The sequence below is a fragment of the Heterodontus francisci genome, chromosome 24 (assembly GCF_036365525.1).
Source record: "Heterodontus francisci isolate sHetFra1 chromosome 24, sHetFra1.hap1, whole genome shotgun sequence".
Classification (NCBI taxonomy): Eukaryota; Metazoa; Chordata; class Chondrichthyes; order Heterodontiformes; family Heterodontidae; genus Heterodontus; species Heterodontus francisci.
This window is the reverse complement of record NC_090394.1, coordinates 20,809,300-20,835,514: the sequence shown is the minus strand read 5'-3', so window position 1 is coordinate 20,835,514 and position 26,215 is coordinate 20,809,300. Positions and strand designations below refer to the sequence as shown.

The window sequence follows — 26,215 nt, the reverse complement described above, 5'->3', positions numbered from 1 at the left end:
TTTACTGCATTAAAAGGCATTATATAAATGCGAATTGTTGTACATCCTGGCGTTAGTACACAAGAAACCAGAAAATTTCCTGGTGTTATTCCTGGAAAGTAATCAGGCCTGGGAACCCTGACAAACTTTCCCCTCTGGTCCATGAATATTAAGGCCAATTGCAGTGGTTCAATTAGCTCCCTGGCTGAGATCATCCAGCTTAATACATACTGGAGGTCAAACCTGAGACTATGATCATCTATATGGCTCAGCGTACTCACTGAAGAAACACGTCAGGCTATTGGAAAGATCTTGCAGTTACTGTCATTGATTCTTTTATTATTACTGTTTAAGAGGATTAAGATTGCTTTATTTGGATTGTAAAGACTCAAAACTGAAACTCCCACATTTCTTATCATTTATTTAGCTATAACAATTAATCTTTATTCTCAACTTAGACAGTGCACTGCAAACATCAGGCTCTGATTTTTAATGCTACAGAATGGCAGCATAATTATGCCAACAGTTTAGAATAGTCTCATGATCAGCACAGTAATGAGAACAGCTTTGTGCAGTATAACACATCAGAAATGTATATTTCCCTTACGGTTACAACACTGGGGGAAGACTTCTATCTCCTAAATACAACAAAACCATAAAGGTTTTTATGTGATTGAGTCTGTTCTAAGCTGTTGACATAATAATGCTTAAAACAACAGACTTATGATTTCACTCAGTGCACAAAGAAAATCTCCTCCACAAATGGTTAGGTACCAAGACTTATAACCTACTTATAAAAGGCATTTTTGCTGAATTTTACACTAAGCTAATTTAGTCATATTTGTGAATAAAAAGGAAACAGCAGATAGCCATTAAAAGGATACTTTAAGCTACATGGTCAAATTGAACTAATCAGAATTTATTAGCATTGGTAAATATTAGCAAAGCTTCCTTTCTCTTCCACATGTAATTTCCTTTTGCAACTACAAAAAGTATTTTCATGAAACAATATTTGTAAATCAGATCCTAATCGGCATTGACTGATACACATGCACACGATTACACATTTTTATAGACTCACACTGTTTTTAATCACTCATCATAATCACTCTCTTTGTACATTCAATTTCACAGACTAACTCAGATTCTGTGCACATTTTTGTTATGTAGATAATCTTTAACACTGTTTCACCATACCCACTCTTACATTATACATTCACTTTCACATACTCATACCTCTCATACTCACTATACATCCTGACTCATACACACTAACTCTCTTACCATAAACTCACTCTCACACACTGTACACAGACATACACACAATTTTCTCTCACCCTGTTGACTTCCATTGTCATACACTGACTATCCCTCACATTCTCACTATCTGTTATGCTATATTCAGCCTTTATGGTTCTTTCTTGTTAACACTCTCAATATCATACACACACCATACACACATGAGGGGGAATTTTAACAGGGCAGGCAGGTATGAGCATCAAATGAGCCTGATGTTAGCAGTTTGAGGCCCGGGCAATTTTAACTCCTGGGCCTCATCTCATGGCAAATGGCAGCCGGCCAGCGAGCAGGAGCAGCAGTTCGGGCGGCAGGAAGCCAAAACCAAAGGAAGAGCAGGTTAAAATCAGGACCGGCACAAAGCAGGCAGGATATTGGTTGGTAACTTTAACACTTTAACTTCCTACCCATCCCCACCAACTCTCACATACCTCGGAAACTGTATCTACCATCTCATATATGTTGCATACACACACAGTCCATTACAATGGAACATAGAAGCATAGGAACAGGAGGAGGCCGTTTTGTCCCTCGAGCCTGTCCTGCCATTCAATGAGGTTATGGCTGATGTGCCACCTACCTCCATTTACCCACCTTTGCCCCATATCCCTTACTAGCTTTGGCTGTCAATCTCAAGAGTTAAAATTAACAATTGACCAATGGCATCAATTGCCATTTGCAGAATAGAGTTCCAAATTCTACCACCCTTTGTGTATAGATGTGTTTTCTAGTTTCACTCCTGAACACTGCACACACAGACACTGAGTATGGTACACAGACTATTTCACTTCATACACTCATTGTCATACATATACACCATTTCCTGCTGTACACATTCTGGCATTCACAGTATACACATTCAGTGTACACACTCACTGGCATGAACTCTTAAAGTGAGCACAGTCCCACTGTCACAGAATGCCACGCTGTGCATTCACTGTGCACACTGTAGATACTCTCACTGTCACACAATCGCACACACTAAACTCGCTGCGCACACACTCACTACCTGCACTGTACAGATTCTCATGCTGAACACTTGCGTGTGGTCACAACCTCAACAACTAGCCGGCCTCTCATGCTTCCACACTCAACTCTCTCGCCCTGTACTGAGGCACCAGCGTCATTAGTGACCGGAGGGGCGGGTTTTGAGGAGGGTGACTTCAGCAGCAGCTTATAAAAGGGGCCGAGGAGCAGCGCGGGGTGGCCAGTGACTATCGAGAGAGTTAGCGAGATATTAATGCAGACAGAGACTGGGAGTTTTCAGCAGCTGAGCTGCAGGAGGGACAGAGACAGTCCTGTAAGGATAATGCTCAGGCAGTGTGTGAGGAAGCTGTTGCTTTGCCTGCTCGGTGCTATGTTGACTTGCCTGTTGATGCTGGAGCAGGGGCGGCAGCAGCAGCCGCTGCAGCGGGGACTGGAACTCCGGAGCCGCTCTCTGCAGAGCTGGGAGAGCCCCGGGGACCAGGAGGAGGCAGCCGCCGAGCTGAAGCTGCAGCCCGCGGGAGCTGGAGCTCCCGAGCCGCCGGCCAGGAGCTTCAAGGACTATTTCAGCGAGCTGAGCAGGGGGAAAGGCTCCGGCATGGTGTTGCCGGGACCCGGCGAGAGACTGGACGCGCAGCCGGAGTTAGAGCACCCAGAGGCGCCAGTCACTCCCAAACCTTTCCGGGACGATATCACCACCGGAGACCTGTTCATCGCCGTGAAAACAACCAAGAAATTCCACCGGGTCAGGCTGGAGCTGCTGCTGGACACATGGATCTCCCGGAACCGGGAACAGGTGAGAGAGAGAGATATCCCGAGATCATCACTATTCATAATGATCAACATCGAGCCAATCATTCCATGGAAATATATTATAGTAATATAGGGTAAAGCTAGAGAACAGCTTCATCGCAGTTGGTAATGTGGGCATGATGCAGAGTGGGCATGGTCCTGGGTGGACCGTGTCCACTGGGTCCAATCCAGGGTGGGCATGATCCCGGGTGGACAGCGTCCACTGGGTCCAATCCAGGGTGGGCACGGTGCTGGGTGGACAGCGTCCACTGGGTCCAATCCAGGGTGGGCACGGTGCTGGGTGGACAGCGTCCACTGGGTCCAATCCAGGGTGGGCTCTGTGCTGGGTGGACAGCGTCCACTGGGTCCAATCCAGGGTGGGCTCTGTGCTGGGTGGACAGCGTCCACTGGGTCCAATCCAGGGTGGGCTCTGTGCTGGGTGGACAGTGTCCACTGGGTCCAATCCAGGGTGGGCATGGTGCTGGGTGGACAGCGTCCACTGGGTCCAATCCAGGGTGGGCACGGTGCTGGGTGGACACAATCCAGCCTTCAGAAAATTTGGGGTCAAGTGGATTTTGATTGCATTCACAGATCAACCGGTCCAGGTCTTGTCTGCTCAGCTCCGCTGCTGCCTTTTAATATCAAGTTATTTTGGAAGTGCATTTTAGAGGGGATTCAGATTGAAAGCTTTACTTGGAAATGTAGTGAGCGGCTGCACCTCAGTGTCGGGCATGTGGCTGCTGAGCTGCCCGGACCACGGCGAACTGGAGCCGCGGGAGGAAACGAAGCCCCTTCAGCCCCGGCACTGGCTCACTGCAGGGCTGAGGTTCAGCATCTCCCCTGAGCGAGCCTCCCCCGGCCCGTCCTGTCCCGGCCGCCTACCAGTCTCCGCCGTTTGAACTTGCCGGGTGTTCACTAAGTCAGCCTAGCGCAGGCGCACCCAAGGGTTTCTTTCCAGCGGCTGCTGTAGTTGATGTTTTCCTGACCTCCAGCCCTTACTCTCCACAGCTTCTCCCACTTTACCTCGTTCTCCTGTATTTCACTTAGTGCTTATTCCAGAAGAGGCTACCAGGTGATTGTGAGCAGGCTGGTTAATAAGGCAGGGCATCACATTGTGTCCTCATCCCAGGTCTCCACAAACACACTTTGTAGTAGAGCCTTTGGACTAGGGAGCAGAAACTAGCTCAGCTCTGTCCAGTGGACTAAAGGATTAGTAGTCCTGGCTAAGATTAGTAAGTGCAGACCAAAGATTGAACTTTTTTGATCTAAATGACTTAATGCTATAACAGTGTATTTAATTATTTTTAAAAAGCTCTTGATTACAATTTTTAAAAATCGCCTGATACTATTAATGTACAACTGTTGTTGACTTGGGTACTGTATTAACATTAGCATTGTAGCTCCCATCTTTCACTTAAAGGCGGTTTGATGCTTCAATCATATTGAAGTTTGGGTTCATTAATGATATCAACACACCTAAGCTTGCAATTTCTTGGTGTATTCTACTGAATTTATATTTTAACTTTGATAAGTTAAATGTTAATATTATGGTATTGTTAATAAATTATGTTGTCTCCTGGGTGTGGAGGGAGGAGGGGAAATCCAGCTTTTTGTTCCTGCTAATACAGGGTGAGAGGAAGAAAAGCACAATATTTGTCTTTGCTGGACCCCTGGAGTCCTGAAACAAGGACTTTCACGCTCTGTCAGCCCTAACCTGATTAAATAGAGGATTTAACAGAAACTAGAGGCTTTAAACAACTAGCCTGAGCTGAATGCAGAATTAGGCTGGGAGCAGAGGGCATAAGTTTAAGTTCCCAGAGACCAGTGACAAAACAACAATAGGGAAGAAAGTAGACAAATGTGTGAGCATTTTGGAAAAATGATGGAAGCTTCTAACTTTCTAGGGTTGGACATTACTTGAGTGAGATGGTTAAGAAAAATCTCAATATGTAGACATTCAATGTCCAGGTAATATTTCTAACCAGGTTATTGGTTAAATGGTTTTATTCAGCTTGTATTTCCTCAAATAACTTTTTTTTAAAAAAAGCATCGCCATTAACCAGTGGAAAGCAGAATATTATATACAGCAAGGTAAATTGAAAATGTTTGTCTAGCACTAACCCTCAGCCTGTACAATGCTTCTCTTCCTTCCTGCCTCCCCCCACCCCCACCCCCACCCCCACCCCCACCCCCACCCCCAATTCACTGCTCCTCCCAGCCTCCTGGGAATTTGGAGAATTGGGCCATGTAATGTGATTAGTGATGGTGTTCACTTTTTGACTTGTCTGCACTTGTCAGTTGTAAAACAGATTCTGGAATCTGACTGTCGTGTATTGAGTCTGATAGTACCAAAAAAAAGGCGGTAGAATTTGAACAGTTTCCATGCCATGGGAAGGTGCTGTCCAATTGTCCAATTGTTTCCTTCAAGTTCAGATACATTGAGAAAGCATTGGGACAAGAAACTTTTAAAACATATTTCATGAAAGGTGGAAAGGAGCTGAAAGCTATCATGTAACTGACAGGAAGATCTTTGCCAAGGCTAGATAATTGCTTAAGGGTGTTAATATAGGCTCTGTATCTTACCAGCGGACTTTGAATCTCTTGGCCAAACAACAATATTGAAAATCATATTGAATTCTAATAACTCTCAATATTTATCTGCTAAGTTGGCTTGTTATAGGAGCTTATGGATTGCAAGTTAGTAACACAGGAAAGTATTTAAAACTTCATTAGTAGTGAAGCTTTCTCTTATGTTTCTGAGATATTTAAATATGGTGGAATGATCTGTTGTATTGATCCTTTACTGTTGATGTCACTGAGATTTGTTATAATTGAACAGAGCTGCTTCAGACCTGTATGGTAATCAGATTAGAACATTGCATTTGGGTTAACATGTCAACAGAAGCCCATTTAAATTGAATAATAAGTGTTTTGATCGCAGACTCACCTTGGTGATCAGGCCCAGTTTGTCAGTTTGTTATTTATGGCTGTAGCAGTGTGGGTTTGGAAGCAATAACATTATACCAGACCACAAAAAGCTGAACTTGAGCAAGATGAGGCCCTATAGTTTGATAAGACACCACCTTTTTAAATATTAAAAAAAAACCTGATGTGATTGAATTTGTGCTCAAAAATCTATGTGATGCTCATAGCTTTGTGAGTCGTTCAGCTTGTATACCAAGCCTGAGTGATCGTAGTTCAGCTCTCACGCTGTCTCTTGAAGACTAACAAAGCCCTTTTCTGAAACTAGAGAATGGAGCCCTGGCCTCTTTTGCTGGGTTTTCCATGGGAACCTAGGAGACGAAGCTGTGGATTTGGAAAGGAAAGAAGCGGAGGTCAGGTTGCCTGGCGATGAGAAGGGGTTCCCAGCTTAGAGAGTGACAGTAAACGGTTACCTCCTCCTCACAGACAGTGCAGTATTGCCTGTGTTTTTAAGGTCTACAGTTGGAGAAAATTTGGGTTATGTTAATACAACAACAAAAGAAACCTGTGATTGTCACCCTGTAGTCCCATTACACATTACTTCATAGAGTATTGAGAATATATATATTCTATAGCTATTTGATGTTCTTAGTTGCCTGCATAACTTTTAGAAGGTGCAATAAAAACAAGAAATGCTGGAATCACTCAGCAGGTCTGGCAGCATCTGTGGAAAGAGAAGCAGAAGTTAACGTTTCGGGTCAGTGACCCTTCATCGGAACTGACAAATATTAGAAAAGTCACAGGTTATAAGCAAGTGAGGTGGGGGTGGGGCAAGAGATAACAAAGGAGGTCTAGATTGGACCAGGCCACATAGCTGACCAAAAGGTCACAGAGCAAAGGTAGAAGGTGCATCTGTTTTTGAGAATCAAGTCTTCTGTGTTTATTGATTGCTGTATGTACTGTTATACTCTCAATGTTAATGGTCTGTATGAACCATCACTGGCCCTGCACATACTGTCATGACATTTATGTCAAGTGTGAACCTGGCCTAAAAATACAAACAGCAAAATGTCTGTTATGCTGCTTAGTTTGGTCAATATTGTACCACTCTTATAACTGGGTAGACTGCTTGTGAAATGAAGGTGCACACATAATGCCAAAAATGTAATTGCAAAAAATAAATGTTAGAAAAGAAGTTAGTGATGAGTATTTCTGCAGAGTCAGAACGATACTTGACACTCAAATGTGTGACATTGTCATAGTGCAAAATTCTGTTAGTGAGATTTGGAATAGGCTTGTAGGGCAACTTTTTGTCCAGTTTAGATACTGCAAACTGGCAAGGCCAAAAAAAAGCATTTCTTTAAGTTATTATTTTGAAAGTTCGGCAGTGGAATACAGTTAAACACATTTGCAGCCTCACCACTGACTCAATCTTCCTCAGGCTGAACCAGACTGTCCACTGTATCGGGGCCTTCTTCAAACTGTTAGATGGAGTTCAAATGTGGGGCGTGTGAAGTCAGACATTTTAGACCCAGAAAAGATAGATTAGAGAATTAGAGAATTTTCAAAGTGGTCAGTAGCTAGGAACTGTGGAGGAGCAGAGATTTCGGGGTCTGACAACAGAAATCGCTAAGCTACCGGACAGATACAAAAAATTATTAAAGTGCCAATGGGGTTCTAGCTTTTATCTTCAGAGGATTGGAAAATAAAGGGCTGGAAATTATGCCACAGTCCTATAAAGCTCTAGTTGGACCCCATCTGGAATACTGTATTTATTTAATTCTGGACACCGCACAGGAAGAATATATTCTCCTTGGAGGGGATGCCGCACAGAATGATACTGGGGCTAAAAGAGTTAAATTATGACAACAGTTTGCATAGATGAGACTTCTATTCCCTTGAGTATAGATGATTAAAGAGTAATCAAATTAATTTGTTTTAGATAATTGAAGGATTTGATGGGGTAGAGAGAGAGAGAGAGAAACTATTTCCTCTGGTGGCAGAGTCCAGACAAAGGCATAGCCTTAAAATTATAGCCAGCCATTCTGGAACCTGTCAGGAAATGCTACTTCACACAAAGTCAAGTGAACACCTAGAACATTCCTCCTCCAAAAAGCAGCTAAGGCTAGATCAGCCATGAACTAATTGAATGGTGGAACAGAGTTGAGGAGCTGAAGGGCCTATTCTGGTTCATTTGGCATTGGTTGCACTTGACTGACATAAAAGAGCCTTTAAATTGCCATCTTACTTGCAGTTGGACTGTTACATGAGCAATTTTTCAATATTGCCAGCAGTGTCCCGAGATCCATTTGTAATGTAAATGGAGTGAATCCCAGAGATTTGAGCAACTTGCATGTTGAGAATGCATCTCCAGTGCATTATTAGCCTTTAGGGCACTTCAGAAAGTTCATGCAGCTGCCACCTGTGTTGGTCCCACGTGTATCATCTATACACTGTCTGCAGCAGCTGAGTGGCTGTTGTATTGTTTCTTTTGACTTCTATTCAGATATTTTTCTTCAGTAAAAAAAAAAGTGGTATTGGGTTCAGAAAGGAAGTTACCAGGCATTGGTCCAAGTTATTTTTAACCAAATCTTTACATAAAAATAATCCAGTTTCTTTCCCTTTTTTAAAATAATTCGAGGCGATAAAGAATTTTTGGTTATTTTCTGCTGACCAGTTGGATGGTTAATTTAAGTAGATGAACTGTTTTTACAAAGCATAGGAGTTAACTTGCACTAACTGCGTTTTGTTTTTTGAAATAGTGTGGCGGAAGGTGGGATGGGCAGCTTTTTTTGGAAGGGAACGCCTCCCTCGAGTTTAGTTGTAAAGCATCTGTCAAGTGTTCCTTCACCCTATCCATCAAACGAAATAAATTCCTCCCTCACTGATCCTCCCAGAGGTGGTCTGGTCTGCACAACTCCTGGGAAGGGGGGAATCTATGGGCCTTTGCTGAGCACTTGCCCTTCTCCTTCAACAAGCAAACTCAATGGTGAGTTTTAATAGAAGCAGGGGCTTGTTGTGGCTGCATTGAATATACTAACTGCAGTGGATAATTTTAGTTAAACTTGCAGACAAAGGCTTAAATTGCTGGGATGAAACAGCTGGTGGGGATGGCAGAGGACAAAGATTTGGGAGGGTAAAGGGAGTGGCAATGAAAATAAGGGGGTAGAAGCCCAGGTCGCCCCATCACAAGCGTGAAGCCCATGACATGGGTGTGACTCACTTTTTCTTACATGTTTTAATAATCTACCCACCATCAACCCTGAAGTATGTCATTCATGTGTTTACATTTGTGGGAGCTAGGAACTCTGCAGTACTTACCCCAAGTGGCCTTTCTTTGTTTGTGAGCCTACACAAGGCTATTTGACTGTGGAAGGGAGAGTAAAGCATTACTAATGAGCCTAATGCACAGTTTCCAGCAGGAGCCACTGGACAGAAATCGGGAGCAGGAACCCTCTTTTCTATTTCAAATTCATTGTTTTGAAATGTATCCCTGCGATGCATAGCAACAAGGACTTGCATTTATATGATACATTTAACTTATTAAAATGTCCCAGACTGCTCAGGAGCATAGAGGCAAAAATTAAAACTGAGATGAAGAAGGAGATATTGCAACAAGTGAATAAAGAGCTATGTTTCAAGGAGGGCCTTATTCAAGAAAGAGTGTAAGGACAGTCCTAGCAACCACATGTCAGTTAGTTTAACATCAGTGGTGGGTAAAGATTTTGAAACAATAATTTGGGAAAAAGACCAACAGGCACTCGGTGAGGTTTGAGTTAATTAGGGAGAGCCAGCACTGATTTGTAAAAGGCCGATCATGCTTGACTAGTCTAATTGAATTTATGATGGAGTAACAAAGAAAGTTGTTGAAGGGAATGTGGTGGATGCTGTCCATATGGAATTTTCAAAAGCATTTGATAAAGTACCAGATAAAAGGCTGGTTAACAACATAGAGGCTCATGGAATAAGGGGATCAGTGGGACCAATTGGATAAAAAATTGGCTTAAGGACAGAAAACAGCAAGTCGTGGTAAATGGTTGTTTTTCAGAGTGGAGGATGGTACAGTGGTGTTCTCCAAGGGTCAGTGCTAGGACCACTGCTATTTTTGCTATATATAAATGACTTGGATCTTGCAACACAGTAGAATTTCAAAATTTGCTGATGAGACCAACCTTGGAGTTTCAAACTGAGGATGATATGAACCACTTGCAACAGGACATAGGTAGGGTAGCAGAATGGGCAGAGAGGTGGCAGATGGAATTTAATACAGACAGGTGAGATGATTCATTTTGGCAGAAAGGATAGGGTAAGGCAATATAGACAATGGTGCCGTTCTGAAGAGTGTGCAGGAACAGAGGGACCTGGGGGTGCTTGTACATCAATCTTTGAAGGTGATAGGACATATTGAGAGTGGTCAGCAAAGCATATGGGATCTTGGCTTCATAAATAGCGGCATAGAGTACAAAAGCTGGGTAGTTATACTGAACCTTTATAAAACTCTGGTTCGGCCCCAACTGGAGTATTGCATCCAGTTCTGGTCACCACACTTTAGAATGTGAGTTCTTGAAGGAGCAGTGGAGATTTACCAGAATGGTTCCAGGGATGGGGGATTTTAATTACAAGGTTGGGTTTTAAAAGCTGAAGTTGTTCTCCCTAGAGCAAAGGAAATTGAGGGGAGATTTAATAGAAGTGTACAAGATTATGACAGGCTTAGATAAGTTAGACAAGGAGAAACTATTCCTATTAACTGATGGTACAAGGACTAGGGGACACATTGAAGGTTTTGGGCAAGAGATGCAGGGAAATATGAGGAAGAATCATTTTATGCAGCACGTGGTAATGACTTGGATCTTGCTGCCCACGAGGGTGGTGGAAACAGACAATCAATGATTTCAAAAGAAAATTGGATGGGCACTTGAAGTAAAAAAAAAAAAAAAATTTGCAGGGCTGTGACTGGGATTGAGCTGGGGAGTGGGACAAACTGGATTGTTCCACTGAGCTCCCTCAATGGTGGAGGGTACTGGGGATTGCACAAGAGGAGAGAGTTGGAGAAACACTATTCTGGGAGTATTGTCAGGCTGTAGGAGTTTAGAGAGATAGGCATTACATATCATTGGCAGTGGTCAGTATTTGTAGGGGTTACGGGCATCTTTGCAAAGTTATTCTTTTAAAAAGTATCTTTGTATGTTTGAACATGTCATTTTATATTACTCCAACCTCCTATCAAATAAAAGTTTATTTAAAGTTAAACCTGCAGCACAACAGTCTTTGTTGATATTTGCATTCTTTTCCTGGTACGTTTCTCAATGTCTGTTTGACTGTTGGACCACTGTGTTCTGTTTACTGTGTACAGTATAAACACTGATCTGGTTGGTGGTGCTGGAGGCAAGAAGCATCTTGGGCCAGATCGAGCTGGTTCCAGCTCCGTTCCAACTGGTTAAACCTGGCAGGTTCTTTCGCTTGAGCGAGCAAAAAAAGGCAGCTTCTTTTGACTGTTTACCTTGTTGAGCCTGGAATGTGCAAGCGTGTGGCAATATTAACTGATTGCTGTTTGAGCGAGAGTGGCAGCATCTGGAGCCTCCCATCTGGAGCTATCAATTCACCTGTCATAGACTGAGAGGCGAGGCAAAGCATTCAGCTCCAGGCTCGGCGTGTGCTGCAGTAGGTTGGGAGCGTCTCAGCTTTCAACAGGCACACTCTCCACCCCTGAGGCGCATTGAAGTATTAGCAAGTCAGGAGCAGCACCAACTGAAAGCAACCAATGGTGCATGTAATATCATTTAAAAAAAAACACTTCAAATTCTTGAAGATCTGGAAACCTGTTAAAGTATATGATATAACAATAATGATCCAACTGTTAAAGGCCACACAGTTCAATGATTAAAAAGGGACCTTTTCCATGTGCTGAGACAACATGCATATTTCATCACTTTATCTTGTGACATTTTGCAAATATTTTGGGTTTTAGAAATCGTAATTTTATTCTTTGTTCATTAATTATTTAATAAGAAATGCATCCAATCTTGTTTCCTTTGTATCTGATTCTTCAACTTGGTCATTAGTTGTGTTGTGTTGGCCATTTTGCTCTGTATTCTGACAATAATTTTTTTTTAGCCCATCCTGCAATAGGTGGCACTGCGATTGTAAAGCTCCTGGTGAGCGACTTTCATACAACACCTCAGTCCATCCAGACTGGGATTGTAGGCCTGACTGTCTGAATCAAAGCTTGTAGTTTGCAGCTTATGGCACAGAGGCTGTTGGGTCACTCTAATGGATTTTGAGCACATGCCATACGATGTTGGAATTGTATATTGCCTGCTGAGCTTAACATTTTGTTAGTGGCCTGTTTAACTGCCACAGGCTCTGCTGTTGATTTTGTTCATTAACCATGTCTGAAAGTCAGCCCAGTCAAAAATAAGATGTAAAAAATAGCTTCAAATATTGATTCATTCCTTCTGACCAGTGATGTGTCAATTTAAAATAATATTTCAAATAGGACTTTTATTTAATGTTACCAAGCTTCCTATGTTCCCTTCGCAGCCTTGTGTTATTGAGCTTATCCACAGAAAATTACTTCCTGCCTTTTTCTCGGATCTGGCTGACTTCATTGTTCATGGTTCCTCCAGCATGCCTTCCTGTGTTAGTTGGAATGAATGCTGAGAGAAAACAATGAGTTATTCCCAGTTGGAAGAGAAGAATAGAGTACAGGACAACAATAGGACCAGAAAACAATGGGCGGTTCATTCAATGCAAGGTATCTTGCAGATAGATTTGTGCCAGATAAAAGCCCCATTCTTCTGAAGGAGATAGGTTTGTGGAGGTGTGTTAGTCCCAAGAAATATGGCCTGTTATGCATTTTTGTAGCCTGCAGGAGTAAAGAAGCAATGTGTGCCACTTATTTTAAAGTGAGAGCAATTATACCACTGACTGAAGCAAAGGGTATACAACGTGACAACAGTTCATGAGAAAAGCACACCGTGAACTGAGTATGAATTTGTTAATTCTCTTTGCATTGTGTGAAATGCAATTGTTTATTTGCTGGCAGAATTGCTTAACACCTGGGAATTAGGGTTCAATATGAGCTGACTTATATTCCAAGTGCCTGATGTACAGAACCCTATGTTAATGCTTGAGGCCTGTCGCGAGAACAATGAGATGCAATGAGCAGTATATTTAATGAACTGATCTATGGTTGAGCTAATTATGGCATATATCAGTTTGAATGGTAACCCTTCTGTTAGGATGGGTGCTTCTGTAGTGGTCAGACTGAAGCACATGGCATCGAAGTGAGCTAAACTTGTAAGGGCAAGAAAAATGGAAAGCGAAACAATACTGGAAAAACTGACATGAGTTCTTCTGTCAAGGCTTCTATTTGAAGTGAATTTCCTGGCTAGCTATCAAAGGTGCTGAGAGTGCTTGAGAAGCCCAGGCAGGAAGAAGGGGAGGAGTGTGAGAAGTGATAACTGCAGGGCTCAGATACAGGCTCCGAAGGGGCTGACACTGTGTCCCGTGCCGGCTTTGCCTTTCCTGCTTAGCGTTCTTTTAGGAGGCAGGGACAGTCTGACAGGCTGCTTGTTTCCGCAGTGCAGATTCAGTAAAAGCCATGTGGCCTTTCCTGCATTTGTGAGGCTGGCAGTGGAGCCAGCTGTATTCATTCTTCTCCACTCTGAGGAGGAGGGTGGGAGGTGAATACTATTGACCCAGTCTCCAGTTCTAAACATATGGATGAAATCTAATAAACCAGCCTTCAGAGTTGTTTTTCTGATTTGGAGCTGGATGCTATTTGCTTTCAAAATTTTGTTCATTTTTTGTAATTGCTTTCCCAGTGAGCAAAAATGTTTTTGATGTTAGAAAATACAGAAGGGCTTGCTCTCTCTCTCTGATATCCTGACTGTTCAAAAAACTGATTTTAAAGCAGCCTTTGTTTTCTATATTTTTAAATGTTAATTAAACCCAAGTCCTGCCTACTTTACAGTTCTGGGTTGTAATTTGGATAGATTCTGTGACCATTCAGCCAAGCCAGAGTGTCCAATTTTAGATGTTCCAAATTAAGGTTTGCCTCCCCCAACAATAGAATTAATTCTTGCAGAGATGGTCTCATGAACAAAACCATGGGCCTTACAGTTGGCATCATTCTGGGTGGCAGTATTCCTAAAGATCCAAGCATTTGGGATTGCTTACCAAGTCACAGTTGACTGACATTCCACATAGCTCTAATACCTTTCTAAAGCTGGCTGCTGCAGGTTAAATGTGCAGTAATCATCTAGGCTGCTGGGAAGATAGGTGTGTGCATGGTGACTATGCCCTTCATGGTCAAATAGCTTGCCAATAGTGCAACTGGTTTGGCTTGCTCATGAGGAATCGCCATTTGTGCCAGTTGTCAGAGGACTGCGGGTGCATGTTAAACACAAGCGACCACATTCTGGTGGGGGGCAGGAGAGTGGGGGGCAGGAGAATGGGGGGCAGGCGCTGGTTGGGGAGTGGTGGAAATGATGAACTCAAAGGAGATCGTTGGAAAGAAAATTGTTGCATTTCAGTCACAGTCAAGCAAGCAGACTGGTTATCCTAAACACTGAGGCTGCATGCCAACGTGTGGCTTTGTACTAAAGTGGCTGCCATTGGTTGTATTTGCACAATTTATTATTTTTGAAATTGTTATCCCACAATCTGAATATTTGTTCGTGACAAATGTTTTTAAACATTCCCAGGTAAGAAATTCTTTTGGAATTCTGCTACCTGGTCAGACAAGTTTTCCCTGCAAGCCTTTATTTTTGGATAAATTGAGCAACAATCCTGTGTTATTTGTATTTACAGCTTAGTAATGGAAGGATCTATGGCAACCTAAAGGGGGCATTCCAGTGGGGAGTGGAACAGGAATTAATTTCATAAACTGCTAAACTAGCAATCTTTTAAATAGCTCGTCCCAAATTCCATCAGGTCCCCCAATGATTCTTACCTAGTTATTGACCAAAACAGAATGCAATTTGTCACATGAAGCTGGTAATGCAAATAGCAGGTGGCCAGAAGGAGTCCCTTTAACTAAAGAACGAGCTTCCTCCTTGACTTCTTTGTTTAAATTGCTCAGCTGTATGCTAATCAGTTAAAACATGTTTTTAGTTTCCTTGCTGGCGACTTAATTCAAGCACGGAATCCTTGCTATTGTGAGGAGTTTAGTGCGGGTGGGTAACGGCATGCCTTGAATACACAGGGACTTGTGCGGCAGTGGAACAGAAGTTATGCTGCTTTTTTTCCCCCCCTTGTTAGTTCCTTTCTCTCGCTTCTCCTCCTTTCTCCACCACCCCCCCCCCCACCCCTCCTCCTTATTGTTCTGCTCCCTGAAGTGGACAGATGGTTCTGCAGTGCGTGCATTCTTTCCCCCAGCCCCCACCCCTTAAATACTTGTTTTTTCCACTGAGAGCTGCATTCTAATCTGTCATACCTTCTTGTCTCTTCTACACTGCTCCCCTCCCCACCACCCCCATTACCAACTCCACCCCAAGTGCAAACATAATGGCAGCTTCCCTCAGCTCCTCACCAGCTCCCTGAAATTAGCTGTTCAAACAGGCAGGTAAGTGGCTTATGAACAGGTAGGCGCCAATGCACCTTGGCCCCAGCTCAAAGCCACATTAAAAAGTTACTCTGTTCCCTACAATCAGGCCTAAGTGACTCCAGCGGCCATGTCATTGTATGAACATGCCTGGTGTTAACTGTGTAAACATGTCTGTTCTGCTGGGTAAATCCAGCAGCCAAGTGGCACAAGGCCTGTGCCAGTGCTGAGGTGCCTGAGGTTTTATGCTGCCCCACCCACAGCTAAAGAATACAGCTTTTTTTTAAAATAAGGAATGTAGTTAAGTGGAAGAAAAGCCCAAATGACATCAAAGAAAAGTTATCGCAGTGCTCGAGTCACTTTATCTTTGAATAGCTTGGCCTTTCTTGTTCCTGAATAAACAAAGCTGACTGTTGGACTTTACTTTTTAAAGAAATATTCTTGAATGGGCTGCCCAGTTGCAACTTGCAGTGGCTTGATGGTTAACATGTTGGCACTTTTAAGCACTGGCTGCAAGGGTATTTCTTGGTGAATGGTTGTGCTTCTTGGTAACAGCCTATGCTACAATGGTCCTTATGTTAAGGGAGCCCAAGGGTCGCTTCTTTGTTTCATGTTGGCTGTGGGGCTGGGATGCTGTGGAGCTCTGGAAAGGTTGCTATGGAGAGGCTGCAGCAAAACACAGAAAGCCACACAACAGATCTTTATGTGGGGAGGTTTGCTTCTGGTTGCTTGCCGTTTTTCACCGCACCCCCCCCCCCCCCCCCCCCACCACCCACCCCCAAAATCCCAGCCCCACTTCACATTTTGAGCGTGTTCGACTTGTTTAAGCAGCAGTTTGGAATAAACTTTGCGTTAATCAGACTCTATGCAAGCTCTGCTGGTGCTGGATGGTCTGAACAAAACTAAAGGCTGATGAAAGGGGAGGGACAACTGAGCAGGTGGACTTAGACAGAATCTTTTCTTTTGGGGGAAGGGGGGAGTCAGATAACAAGACTTAGCACCACATTGCATAGGTATTCTTTGGGGGGAAAAAGAGCTTACACTGAACAGTAGCTTTTAGATTTCTTTAAGTTTGTCAGTAAAATAATTGTTTTTAGAATTGCTCAATGAACGTACAACTAAATAGGTAATAGATAAAGCATATACATAGACAAGTCCTCAATTTTCCATTTCTTCTTCTCTGCCATAGAACAAAGACCCCTAGAAACAACAGCCAGGCTCTTGGTAAATAGGTTTAAAGTTTATTGTTCCTTTTTGTTTTACAGACATATATCTTCACTGATGGAGAAGATGAGGAGCTAAAGAAAAAGACAGGTAAGCCGTGGGAACTGTTTATGGGGTCACACAAGGTCCTTGTTGTACACTTGTCCCTACCTCTGAAAGGAACCCTCATCTCGTAACCTAAAGGGTTCAGTAATGACTAAATCCCCACCATTATAAAGTGCTGTCTGTTAACCGAGATTAATTTGCAACGAAGACCTGGGTGACTTCTGATTATAAATCTTTCTGCTGTCAGGCGTAATCTTTAATCTGCTGAGTCTGCAAAGCGGAAGAGGGACAGGGTTAGTGGCTTTTCCACTGTAAATGAGCCTACCCTTCAAGTGCTGTTGTAGAGGGTTGTTAAATTGTAGTAAGTATATTGACACCAGTTAGGTCCAGAAATAAAGTAAGACCATGCAGTCTGAATTCTTGTGTGATCGCAGTTCAATAAAATGCGAGTATTGTTACAGCAGAGACCTGAGAGTTGACTTGAGTAAGATGACGTGCAATTAAGCCGCTGTTTGAGCACCACCAAGCCTTGAAGCCCCTCCATTTTGAGGTTGCAAGTGTAGCTGTGATTGATAGTTGTCAAGTCTCATAACCACGAGTACTTGGTCCCAATTCAGCTAAAACTTTCCCACTATCTGCCACCTGTTGCACGGGATGCCCTTGAATAAAATTAATTGAGGGATAAAAAAAAATGCTGGTTGCCATGGGAATTGTGGTTGACCTGACTCTAGACTGAGCAGGAACATTTTAAGTGATTCAGTGGAAGGAGCCAGCTGAGTCCTGACCACCCCCACCCCCACTTGCTGCAAGGCTGCAGCTGTCTGCAAATTCGATTGTTACCAAAAGCTACAGCTTAAATACTTTTTAAGTCAGTTAACCCTTGGGTCAGCTTGCACAGATTTAGGAAATCTTTCCTGGGGTGGGGGCAGTGTAGGTAGAGACAAACTTAGTTTGTAACTGGAGTTTTCACTCTGCTTTGTCGTGAGACAACTCAAGAATATCACTACTTTTTCTAGTGCTATTTGATGAGCCAAATTCTCATTATTTATTTAGAGATGCAGCACTGAAACAGGCCCTTCAGCCCACCGAGTCTGTGCTGACCAAGAACCACCCATTTATACCAACCCGACAGTAATCCCATATTCCCTACCACCTACCTACACTAGGGGCAATTTACAATGGCCAATTTACCTATCACCTGCAAGTCTTTGGCGGTGGGAGGAAACCGGAGCACCCGGCGAAAACCCACGCGGTCACAGGGAGAACTTGCAAACTCCACACAGGCAGTACCCAGAATTGAACCCAGGTCCCTGGAGCTGTGAGGCTGCGGTGCTAACCACTGCGCCACTGTCGCCCAGGGTTGCTGGACTTGTCATTCACCAAACTCAATGCACACTTCTGGTGTGTGCTTACCTTATTTTGTGGTTTTTGCCTCGTGTCCATCGAGTATATTGTTGCTAATGTGTTGCCTTTCCCAAAAGCAGGCCACATGGTCAACACTAACTGCTCAGCAGCTCACAGCCGACAAGCTCTTTCCTGCAAGATGGCAGTGGAATACGACAAGTTTATTGAATCAGGAAAAAAGTAAGTCACAAGGGGAAGCAACAAGTCACTTGAAAAACTGAGCAGTAACTCCTCCAGTGGCAATGTGGATAACTGCATCACCTGCTGTACTGAGCCATCCAGATCAGATGCTCTTAGTTTAAACCTCCATGTGTAGTGAAAGCTAATATCCAGTCTGAGGAGCAGTTGGAACGTTAGAGTCTTCAGCACACCTCTGCTATAGAAAGCTAGAAAATGTCAGCCAGGATTCTTACTCCTGATTATTGTGCACTTGTGTCTGGAAGTCAAGTAGTTGTGGTTTGGACTGTGCTATGGGGACCCTCTGCTTAGAATATTCTGCTGACGTTAGTTGTCTAGGATTACACAAAGAATGGTTACCAGGGTAAAGTACTAAAGGGCTGAAGTCATTCATACACCAGCAAAAGTCAGCACCTTCAAGAAGGTGGTGAAGGGGAAGGAAAGAAACTCCGAAAAACAATTACTGACATAATCTGAATCTGGTTACATTTGAGACAGTTTTTGTGGTGTAGAATGGAATGATCAAGTCCAGTCAAACTAGGCTGAGCCATCATAAAACCTCAGACTTCAGGAAATTGCTTGATATTTTGCTAAGACATTACTGTGATGTGGGGTGCCACAAGACAGCGCCTGTAGTGTGGTGAAATGTGCTTTGTTAATGTTTTTTTCAGTGTTAAGGTTGGTCCCCTCCCTCGTTTCCCCCCCCCCCCCACCAAGCAAAAGAATGTGGTGGCATGCTGGAGTGCATTTCTATGGATGCTGTCAGCGGGGTATTCAACTGTGAGGGCATCACAGCTGAGATGGATCCTGTCATCACTTTGATTCCTGCTGCAAAGTATGTAATCATTGAGAGCAGGAATGCTGACTGATTTGTTTTCTTGTCCCTGCCAACTTCTGGGTTTCTGAGATCAGTTGCACCTCTGAGTAAGCCAGCACTGACCGGATGTTGAGCTGGGGATCATCCTGGGTGGTATGACTCCATAATGCTCCAAAAGTCTCATTTACCTACTAAGCCAATTCTATTCTGGATGTCACTTCCTTGCAAATCTGGTCACCACATTACAGGAAAGACATAATTGCTTTGGAGAGAGTACAGAGGAGATTTACAAGGATGTTGCCAGGGCTTGAAAGTTGCAGCTATGAGGAAAGATTGGATAGGCTAGGGTTGTTCCTCTTAGAATAGCGGAGGCTGAGGGGTGACTTAATTGAAGTGTACAAAATTGAGGGGCCTAGGTAGAGTAGACAGGAAGGACCTGTTTCCCCTAGCTGAGAGGTCAATTACCAGGGGGCACAGATTGAAGGTGATTGGTAGAAGGATTAGAGGGGACATGAGGAAAAACTTTTTCACCCAGAGGGTGGTGGGTGTCTGGAATTCACTGCCAGGAATGGTGGTGGAGACAGAAACCCTCTTTTTAAAAGGTACCTGAAGTGCTGTAACCTGCAAGGCTACGGACCAGGTGCTAGAAGGTGGGATTAGATGGGGCGACTAGATTTTTTGGTTGGCGCAGACACTATGGGCTGAATGGCCTCCTTCTGTGCTGTAATTTTGCTATCGTTCTATACAAGGTGTAGCACTGGTTGAATGACTTCACCCAGCTTCCACAAATTTAGTCCTTTCTAACCAAAAAATTGGAGCTTCACGGCAGGAGAGTTGCATTCTAGTTGTTTTGCCAGTTCATAAGTGGTGGGGGTGTAAGAGAATGAAAGAGGGTAAGGGTCGGGGGAGAGAATGTGATTGAAAGTGGGGAGAGTGGGAGCAAAGTGAATGAGACTAAGAAGGGGAAAGAATGAGATTGAACAAGGAGAGAATATATGAACACAGGCCTCATTTGATGAGTCAAGTTGAAGGTTTTATGCTGTGAACAGATGTTATGCTTTCACCTTGCAGGTGGTTTTGCCACGTTGATGATGATAATTATGTGAACACCCATACCCTAGTGAAGCTGCTGGCGCTGTACCCGCACACTCAGGACATTTACATTGGGAAACCAAGCCTGGATCGACCCATCGAGGCCACTGAAAGAATCAATGATAATAAAATGGTAGGTGTGGAGACATTAATAAAGTAAATGATGGGGTGGATTGATAGCTGCTTCATGTCAGTTGACATTTTTTACAGGGATGTTTTATACTGGCACAAATGGTGGTTTAACATATTTGCTAGGGTCTTTGAGCAGAGCACGAATTCAATTTAACTGTTTATATGTCGCTTTTCAGAACTTCAGGATGTCTCCAAGCTCTGTACAGCCAATGAAGTACTTTTTGAAGTGTAGTCACTGTTGTAATGCGTCACATGTGGCAGCCAATTTGTGCACAGCAAGCTCCCACAAACAGCAATCTGATAATGACCAGATGTTGATTGAGGGATAAATATTGGCCAATCCCCTGGGGTGAACTCCCCTGCTCTTGTTTAAAATAGTGCCATGGGATCTTTTACCTCCAGCTGAGAGGGCAAACGGGGCCTCATCCAAAAGACAGCACCTCTGACAGCGCAGCACTCCCTCAGTACTGCACTGGAGTGTCAGCCTAGATTTTTGTGCTCAAGTCACTGGAGTTAGAATCTAGAACCATCTGACTTAGAGGCAATAGTGCTACTAACTAAATCACAGTTGACACATGGCACTTTGGGGAAGGGGATTGGCATCCTGGGTCATCCCCTCGCTGGAGATCTTACTGCTTCTCTCTGCTAGTGCCATAGTGCTGCTTGGAGCTAACTGGACAGTAAGGGTATTGAAAGGGCAGGGGCGGGGGAATTTTGTTTAATGCAGAGAGTCATGGTGTTTTTCTCTTGCAGCGTCCAGTACATTTCTGGTTTGCTACTGGTGGAGCCGGATTCTGTATCAGCCGAGGACTAGCATTGAAGATGAGCCCATGGGCAAGGTATGGGGTAATGACAACAGCTGAACATACAAGATTTGGGAATTTGCAAATCATTTGTAGTTGCTGTTTTTGACCAGGAGCATTTTGCATAATAAACCAATTTCTCCGGTTTATTAAAATAATGGCACACATTTATTCACTTCTGACTTAATGTGCCCAACCAGGCAAGTGAGAACTCTGCTTCATGCTTGTTGTAGTACAGCTTGTATACCTTTTGAAAAGTCAAGTGAAAGATTTGAACCATAACTATTAAGCATTTTGATTTTTCAGTCTGGTTATTAAAAAGCTGCATACCTAATCTAACTTAAGCTGCTTTGTTAAGTATTATTTGAACTCAAAACCTTTTTGTTATGAACCCGCAGCTGGGGTATGATGCCTTGAATGGAGTGCAGTGTCCAATTTCTGCTTCCTTCCTTTCTCCACAGTGGAGGTCACTTCATGAACACTGCAGAGAAGATCCGTCTCCCCGACGACTGCACTATTGGTTACATCATTGAGGCCATTCTGGGAGTGAAGCTGATTCGGAGTAACCTGTTCCACTCACACTTAGAAAACCTGCAGCAAGTAATGAGATCTGACATTCCCAACCAGGTAAGCAACAGGCGTAGGAATCAGCCCGATATTTCAATAATGAGCTCTCCCCATTCCTCGGAGAAATAACAGGCTCTTTAATTGAACTGGTCTGTATTTCAGGTTACGTTGAGCTATGGCACATTTGAAAATAAAAGAAATGCCATCAATCTGAAGGGGGGCTTCTCCATCGAGGAGGATCCATCTCGGTAAGTGTGGAAATGCTTTTGCAACATATTAATCCAGCAGTCTGTGGGCCTGTTCGTTAAAATTTCTGCAATCCGCTCATGACCCTTTTAACAACTTGTTTCTGCGTCATAGAAATATAAAAGTGTGCTCCATGCAGAAACCAATTCAGAAAAATGTTTTCTCTTTTTATCGTTAACCTGCCCTAGAACTACTGAAGAGAAGAGTATTAGCTGTGTTAAGTTGCCTTGTGTTCTTGTGTTGTATAAAACCATATCTGTTTTTTTTAATATATATTTATTGTGGAGTGCCTCAATTATCTTTTCTTACTACGTTTTGTGCTTTGATAATGTTGGTCAGTGGCAGCGTAAGAAAGGATGTTGGGGTGGGTGGGGGAGGTTTAAGAGTCAAAACTCCTGTGGAAAACCTTTGGGCGGCACAGTGGCGCAGTGGTTAGCACTGCAGCCTCACAGCTCCAGAGACCCAGGTTCGATTCTGGGTACTGCCTGTGCGGAGTTTGCAAGTTCTCCCTGTGACCGCGTGGGTTTTCGCCGGGTGCTCCGGTTTCCTCCCACTGCCAAAGACTTGCAGCTGATAAGTAAATTGGCCATTGTAAATTGCCCCTAGTGTAGGTAGGGAATATGGGATTACTGTAGGGTTAGTATAAATGGGTGGTTCTTGGTCAGCACAGACTCGGTGGGCCGAAGGGCCTGTTTCAGTGCTGTATCTCTTTATAAAAAAAAAATATATAAAAAAACAGATATGGTTTTATCCAACACAAGAATACATGGCAATCTATAAACCTTCTCGAAGAAGGGTCACTGACCCGAAACGTTAACTCTGCTTCTCTCTCCACAGATGCTGCCAGACCTGCTGAGTGGTTCCAGCATTTCTTGTTTTTATTCCATAAACCTTTTCACCCAGTTCAGATTGTCCATTGAAAATAACTCTTTAAAATGATAGTATACCTGTTTAAAGGATCTCCCTCTTTGTACAATTGGAATTTCTACCCATGTGTAGTGCTAATCTAATATGATGAGGTTTCAAAATTTCTCAAAGTTTCTTTCCAAGACATGTGATGAAATTGACCGTACCTACCATTGACGTGATCGAACCACATGGGTTTAAAAACTTTGTTTACAATTATTAGGAGAGGAAATAGAATGGAAAGTGATGTATTTAACAGAACATATTTCCATTGAAGGTGGTTGGGGGATGGAGGGAAAATGTGCCTTCAACAAAGCTAAACATTGTTGGAGTAACAATCCAGTAAAGTGGGCTGCACATAGTGAGTTGAACAAAATTATTTCAGGATACTATTCTATAATCATTTGCAACACAAGTCACATCTGTACCATAAGTCTGGAAAACGCCCAGCAATTGTCAAAGTAGCCAAACCAAACAAATAAGTAAAAGGGAAGAAACCAAATACTCGTGCTGCGATAAGGACATTGGCTAGTTTCATTGAGCGTGCAATCAATCTTGATAACTCTGGGGTGTTAGTAAATTCTACCTGCAATTCATTCTTTAAAAGCAGTGATAGATTTGTTCAGCAGCACTCGGTGATAAATGAACAAGAGTAAACTGCAACCCTCCCTTCACATCATACAAAGCTCAGCATTATACTCCTATCTTTTCAGCAAATACCAGTGACTAACATAAAGTGGAAACAATTCTGATATATTGGTTGCAAGTTATTACTGAGTTACAAGATTATTTGTCTTGCGTACAGCACACCTAATCCGTTGTTTTTTCATTCTGTCTAGGTTTCGTTCAATTCATTGTCTCCTGTACCCTGATACCCCATGGTGTCCTCGCAATATTACTTATTAACCTCTAACCTTGTCCCACGTAACCCCGGTATCGAAAGGGGATGTGTGGACCACTGTATGTCGGGCTGTGAAGCTCTTCTGTAGCTGTGTTAATGCACATTGCTGGGTGGTAGGGCTGCTGTGCGGCCTGGATGTATTGATAGTCTTTAGTGTCTCCCTCCTGTTTGCAGTCTTGTATGGAACAGATCCATGCTTTGAATCCAAGCAGAATAGGAAGCAACAGAAGGCAAACAGACATCACAAAGGATGAGTGATTGTGTGTGTCGTATAATTACTTTTTCCCCAAGTGTGAAATTGAAAGTGTTGCTGATGTATCGGCGTATTTTTTAGAATGTAAACGACTCCTCCTTGAGCCAGCTTTCAACATTCACTGCTTTTTTTTGTGACATTTAGACGATGCATTAGGAGCAAGGCAGTAGACTTACTGAGGAAAGCTGCTCTGTTGAACCATAAATACAGATGCTATGCAATGTATTGCTGTTTCAAAGGTTCAGTTTCATCTGATGCTAAAACATAGGACTGAACACGTTTGAAGAATGTAGAATCGTTTCCAGCTTCTTAAGTTTGGAAAATTACTTGTGCCTCAACACCACCTGAGATGCCAGGTGGGATTAAAGATAATTGAGATTTCCTGAAAGGATTTCTTTTGTTTTATATCTGCATTCATCACTGAGAATATCACTGGAAAAGCTTATGTTCAAGGCTGGCTGCTGGAGGCTCTTAGACATGCCCTCTGATTTTTACTGAGGTCTGTCTGTTTGTGAAAGCACTTTTCCCCCCTCCTGTTAAAATCCCATGGTTATTAATGACACAGAAAGGAGTTGGCTACTCGTGAGACACTTCTGGGATTAATTTGGAAATGTGCTGCACTATTAGTTAATGGAAGACTAGCTGAAAAATGGAGTTTGATTCTATTGACCGTAATGTTTTGGTGTTTCAAACTGACATTTCAACATTTCACTTCATTGAAAATGACTTCAAAACAGTGTTATATACGCACAATGTTTTAAAAAAAAAAAAAAATTGTAAGGCCACTTATTTACAAATCCCTAAGGAGTTTTTTCCCCTCGATTCACATTTCAAGACAAAGTATATATTTTTGCAACATTTTTAGTAAAATGTGTTTAAATTATTTTAACATTTTTCAGTTAAAAATAACTTAATTTTTAGCCACCCTTTTTACTTGCCCCTGCCCCAACCTGAAATTAGATCACGGGGGTCAGATAGTCTACATGTGGCCACTGGGCTACGTTGTATGTATCACTGCCTAAATTGACAGGGCATTTAACCTGTTGGAGGCATCACAGATTATCTCAATCCTATCTTTTACTTATGTCCATGTACTTTTACTATTAATTATTGGTCACTGGCTCGTGGTAAGAAGTTGGAACTCTGGTTATTCTTCCCCAACCTAATCTGAGGGCATTGAGATTATTTGAAGTTTGCCTCCTCCTGGCTGTGAGCTGCTGCATCACTCAGTACAGATTAGAGATCAAACCTGGGTGCTTCCTGATCGCAATGGCTGTTTCACACTGGGTGATGTTTACCACTGAGCCATGGAAGAGTTATTGAATATTTTCATAATGTCTTTTAACATAAAATTGCATCATCTTTCTAATCCTTTCATTTGCCTGCCCCACCCCACAGAGTTCCTATAGTTGATTTCATAGTAAGGAAGGGAATGAAAGACCTAAAAAAAAAAATTATCCCATTGAGTGTAGCACTTCGAGCAGCAGGTGTCAGTCATGTTATGCTCTGACGGTGACCCATACTGGGTTATTTGTATTGTGTGTGTATATATATATATATATATATATATCTGGGCAGTATTTACTGTTCTTTTGTATTGTATATTTGAAATGGTTGCTTAATATTCAGAAGTCTTTCTGATCTGTAAAAACGTGATGTTTGAACTCTTAGATTTAATTGCTTCTCTTATTTATATTCCAGTATCTGGAAACAAATTACTGTAAAGCACTGTAAATATAATTGCTGATGCTCAGGGATGGAACCTGAATGGTTACAGTGAAAGCTGATGGGTACCCATCCTTTCCTTTCTAATAAAGGATTTTATTGCTTGAAAAATGAAACCCTATTGACTCATTTCTTATACTCCTGGCAAGGGTCTCTGAAAGACAGTGATTTCAGGATGGTTCTGAAGTTATGCTGAGGGCTGTGCTATGTAAAGTAGGATTCTATGCCCTCTGAGCACGTGGCAAGATTAGGCAACAAAGATCCCATGCCGAAAATGATGTCCATAGGAACAGCCTTGCAGCTTTGCTGAGTACAGCTGTGGTATGTTGTTCAAGGTCCAACATCTGCAGTTTGACCATACCTGAAGTGGATTAGGTAATGTGGCTGGACTTTGCTTGTTTAA

The 26,215-nt window shown here is 42.8% G+C and overlaps 1 protein-coding gene across 2 annotated transcripts; it reads left to right on the top strand.

Moving 5' to 3' along the window:
• The first annotated feature begins 2,469 nt into the window (after positions 1–2,469).
• On the top strand, positions 2,470–25,928 carry lfng (LFNG O-fucosylpeptide 3-beta-N-acetylglucosaminyltransferase). Of its 2 annotated transcripts, none has more exons than XM_068055743.1 (8): positions 2,470–3,055; positions 16,786–16,834; positions 18,274–18,373; positions 20,259–20,412; positions 21,165–21,250; positions 21,676–21,841; positions 21,944–22,029; positions 23,773–25,928. In XM_068055743.1, exons 1-8 carry the CDS (start codon positions 2,516–2,518, stop codon positions 23,837–23,839), a joined length of 1,248 nt encoding a protein of 415 aa, XP_067911844.1. In that variant the 5' UTR covers positions 2,470–2,515; the 3' UTR covers positions 23,840–25,928. The 2 variants fall into 2 exon arrangements, with proteins under 2 accessions (XP_067911844.1, XP_067911842.1); XM_068055741.1 differs by having other exon boundaries at positions 18,271–18,373.
• The last annotated feature ends 287 nt before the right edge of the window (positions 25,929–26,215 follow it).